The 4,776-nt window shown below is 37.9% G+C and overlaps 1 protein-coding gene across 1 annotated transcript in view; it reads right to left on the minus strand.

Moving 5' to 3' along the window:
• CCDC146 (coiled-coil domain containing 146) overlaps nt 1–1,956 on the minus strand; it is a 65,894-nt gene extending 63,938 nt beyond the window's left edge. The window contains exon 1 of the mRNA XM_009868693.1: nt 1,798–1,956. Within this exon, the coding sequence (XP_009866995.1) occupies nt 1,798–1,956 (159 nt within the window). The remainder of the gene's footprint in view (nt 1–1,797) is intronic.
• Nucleotides 1,957–4,776: the final 2,820 nt, after the last annotated feature.

The raw sequence follows: 4,776 nt of genomic DNA on the forward strand, positions 1-4,776 counted from the left end.
TGGCCAAGAAGACCAATGGCATCCTGGGGTGTATTAGAAGAGGTCTGCCTAGTAGGCTGAGAGAGGCCCTCCTCTCCCTCTACTGTGCCCTGGTGAGGCCACATCTGGAATATTGTGTCCAGTTCTGGGCCCCTCAGTTCAAGAGAGACAGGGAACTGCTTGAGAGAGTCCAGCACAGAGCCACAAAGATGATGAAGGGAGTGGAACATCTCCCTTATAAGGAAAGGCTGAAGGAGCTGGGTCTCTTTAGCTTGGTGGAGACTAAGGGTGACCTTGTAAATATTTATAAATATGTCAAGAAGAAGTGTCAGGAGGATGGAGCCAGGCTCTTCTCAGTGATGTCTAATGACAGGACAAGAGGCAACGGCTGCAAGCTGGAACATAGGATGTTCCACAAAAACATTAGGAAAAAATTTTTCGCTGTGAGGGTGACAGAGCACTGGAACAGGCTGCCCAGAGAGGTTGTGGAGACTACTCTGGAGACTTTCAAAACCTACCTGGACATGTTCCTGTGTGATCTACTCTAGGTGATCCTCCTCTGGGAGTGGGGTTGGTCTCAATGATCTTTCAAGGTCCCATCCAACCCCTAACATTCTGTGATTTCTGTAAGGCTAGCTGTCCTGGAGTTTTGCAGTTGCCTTGGACTGAGAAGAAATGCTTTTTTTGCTACAACAATACTGGAAGCTGTGGGCTTACCATACTGGTACTGGTCTGAAGGTGAAAGTCTCCCTCCTGTGCGCTTCACTGGAAGGCACAGGAGATGAGTGAGATTGACTGGGCAGCTCCATGCCACGTTCAGTATGATCTAACAGCAGGATAGGAAAGAGGCAGTCCTATTTTCCTCTTCACTACAAATTCTTGCCCTTTCCTTTCTACTGACCTTACGTCCAAGGCAGAGGGAGTGAGCTGAGCTAGCAAACTAATCTGAGAGAACCAAGCTGGAAAGAGTCCAAGGTAAAGCAACTTAACAACTTCAAGAAAAACATGGAGTATGGAAAAGCCTTAGGATATGAGAGATGGACATTTTTATTAGAAAGAGGGAAGAAACTGATTGCCATCCATTGTCACTGTGGGAAACACAAGAAGAAAGCTGCATTATTCACTCCAAAGGAAATTTGAACTGGGATTTAGGAAAAACTTCTTCTTTTAAAACTCCAGCAATAATGAAATGCTGGAAAAGGATACCCAAAGAGCTATTTCCATCAATTAAACATTAGATATATCTGCAGAGAATCTACTTCAGTGCAAATTTTGGATTAGATGATATCTTAATGTCTCCTCTGCACTACGTTTTAAAGGCTTCCGTTTGATATGTATTTGCTATCTTAAATACAAAAATATTTCTAGTATTGTAAAAGTTTCCTTAAAACAGAAAATTCTGCAAAAGGAACTGAATACCGAAAGGTTTCTTCTATCAGCATGAGTTACTATTGCCTCAGGAGCCACTTACCTTGGATTTTTCCAGCAGCTATTGAGACTTTCTAAAAATCATGATGCAATTACCTCTACTACAGAAACAAGACCTCTCTATTCTCATTTCCCTTAAGGCCATGATCACTGAAAAAAACAGTGTGGATATTGACTCTGCACACCAACCTCAGCAAGAATATGCCCCATGTTATGTCTCTGGTTCACAAAATGTTTTTACTACTTAGAAAAAAAATCAGAGAAGAAATGGGGAAGCTACAGATAGACTATGGTAACAACCTTCAACTACAAAAATCAAAATATACATTTCAGATTAATTGATTTGGACACAATATGCACTTTTGCAGGGAAAGCTAGGGTAAGTGGTACCTCATCTAAACACTGAAATGCAGGACTTGCTGTTACATCAGTGGATCCCTCATCTCGGCTATAAACTGTTGGAGCTAGAGCACAGATAGGTTGTTGCTCCTTCTTGATTTCCAACTCTGTGTCACTGGAACTGGAACTTTCTTCACCAGCCTGACTCATTGTTCGAAGTTCTAGGAAGTAATAAAAATACCAAAATAGTTACCGAGATCCAGGGATATATATGACTGTACAAGATCAATGTGCAGTGTAAAGAACACAGCGTCAACACGACAACCATGTTCAAACAATAGAAGTCACAACGTGAGCAAACTAGGTGAGTCTACAATTACAGCTTCGTAGAAATTAAAACTGTAACTGAGAAGAAATTTTGCAACTACTTCAACAGTATATACCAGATTTCTCCAATGAAACAACCAGAGTTATTTTGCATTTCAAAGTCAGAATGCTAGGAGTTAAGAAAAATACTTTTTTTTTTAATAATTGCAGTGGGAAAATAAACGTAAAAATGTTGTGTTGTGTGTATCCACCTTTTGAAAAGTCATTTGTCTATAAAGGTAGTGAAATTTAAACTGGCAAATTTATGACTTTCTTCAGTGCTGTTTAGAATTCCTTCAGGAATATTTTGGCTTTTAGAGAGATTTCAGCGGCTGTATTTGCTTATGTAAGAAAAAGCAATTTCATGATCCCTCTTGGAGGAGTCAAAACATTGTGAAACAACTGTAAACATCATAGAAGCCAAGAAATAAACTCTGAAATACTGTACATAAACATGCATACACTTTTATAAATAAAGAGTAATTTTTCATTTATAAAGAACTGCTGAATATTTTAGCTTATGCATTTCATGTTTATGGCTGCTGCTGCTTTATTTTTTCCTCCAAACATACGGGGAGAATTTAGACAAGGAAAAAAGAATAGCAGCAGGAACTCTAGGCAGAACAATGCCAAAACCTGAGAGCTTCAGGGATGTATGCATTTTTGTCAATACTCGTATGTGACAGTTGACACTAGTCAAAAATACACTTCCTTGCAGTATGGTAGTACAAAAGAGTCCTCGCCAAGACTCTAATTTGCTGGGCATGGAGAGAATAAAACCAATTTTCTGAATCTGGAAAGTTTATAACATTCTGTTAAGATACAGCTATATACAGCTGAGAGAGAGAAAAACAACAGCCAGCCTTGGAAAGCGTGTGCTAGTCTCCACCACTTTTTAAGAGGGGCAGTGACAGACTGTAACAAAATATATATACTGTTATGGAACATTGAAATAAGTTTAGCATTTTTCAATTACCTACTACATAATTAAATTTCAAATTCATCTTATATAAAATTATACATATAAATTTTAAAAAAAACAAAGTGGAAAGTTTGTATTTTTGCAGTATCTGATAAATAAACAGTCTAATTCAAATAGAAATGAAAGCTGTTGTGATTTCTATATCTACAGAATAGTTCAACAAATATGGATGTTTTCAAACTGTAGAACTGCAAATAATATCACAGCCTTAACCCAGGATGCAGAATGACACAGAACAGGAATTACAAATCTGTTTTGGAACCCGGGTTAAATCAGGTTGAGAATCGTCTTGTGAAACAGCTTCAAGATAGCAACAAAAGTCTGAACACAGATTCCCAAAAGTAGTTCCAGCATCTTTAGTTCAGTATCTCTCTAGCAAAGAGCAATGTTCATACACAAGTCAGGGCAGAATCCATATAGGTGACACTGAGCTGCACTGACTCTTTCCAGAGTGACAGATACAAAAATTAGTAGAATTCCATTCTGAACATGAAGAGATACAACTCTATGTATGAAGATGCATCAACTAGAATAATTAAGAAGACACAAAATTTATACAAATCTCTGCTGAAGGAACTACACTTAAAATGATTGACTTCATTAACGTATACTGATGGACACCTTCAAACTTTATCTTAATTCCTTGCATTTATAAAATTTGAACCACAGGTTGAAAAAGACCCTTAAGATCATTGAGTTTAACTGTTAACCTAACCATGCCAGGTACTCCACTAAACTAATTCCCTAAGCACCACATCTACATGCTGGGTTTGAAGGGTAAGGCTCTGACTGGTATCAAAATCTTACTGATGCTTTTCTTAGCCAATAATTAGAAAAAGATTCAGGTTCAAAAAAATGTCAGTAAGATTTCGATACCAGTTACAGTTTTACCCTTCAAGCCCAACTTGAACATGCTTTCTAAAATTTTAAGCACAAAGGGGGAAAAGATCATCAAGCACATTATTTTCTCTGCCATCATTATATAATTAAAAGTATGAATTCATTGTTATTTATACTGCTATCACTGAAGGCAAAATCTATTATATGTTGAACAGTATGTGTTAAAATGTCTTTTCAATTATTTTATTAAAACTTTTGATTGCAAGTACATTCAAATTAATTTATAATTTCAGTCTGATAACATCGGGCCAGACTGTGCAGTCTGTGAGGTCAGTTAAAACACTGAGCAGTTATTTGTGTAAGCAGTAAGTAGTCTAACTAACTCCAATGGAAATATTTATGAAAGTATCTAATTACTCGCATTACACACAGGTTCACAACTGGTTTTATAGACTGCACATTTTAGATGGGGCTCTGAGAAACCTGATTTAGTTAAAGATGTCCCTGCTCCTTGCAGGGGGTTGGACTAGATGCCCTTTAAGGGTCCCTTCCAACCCAACACACTCTATGATTCTATTAGAACTGCATCATGTGCAATAAGGCATTATAATACACATGTAATTCAGCATGGTTTGATTAGACTGTACATCCTCATAGACACCCACTTTGGGGAAATGAGAGCACAAGGCACACCTCAACTGCTTCTGTTCTAAGTTCCATTGTTTACACTTGTTTTCAAGTCTCTGCTATTTAGGATGGAATCACCCCAAGCCACTCACAGACTTTACCAGCTGGAGTTCTAATTAGATATGGCTAAGATAGGGAGAATTTGAATGGTAAGA

The sequence above is a fragment of the Apaloderma vittatum genome, unplaced genomic scaffold, assembly GCF_000703405.1.
Source record: "Apaloderma vittatum isolate BGI_N311 unplaced genomic scaffold, ASM70340v1 scaffold4884, whole genome shotgun sequence".
NCBI lineage: Eukaryota > Metazoa > Chordata > Aves > Trogoniformes > Trogonidae > Apaloderma > Apaloderma vittatum.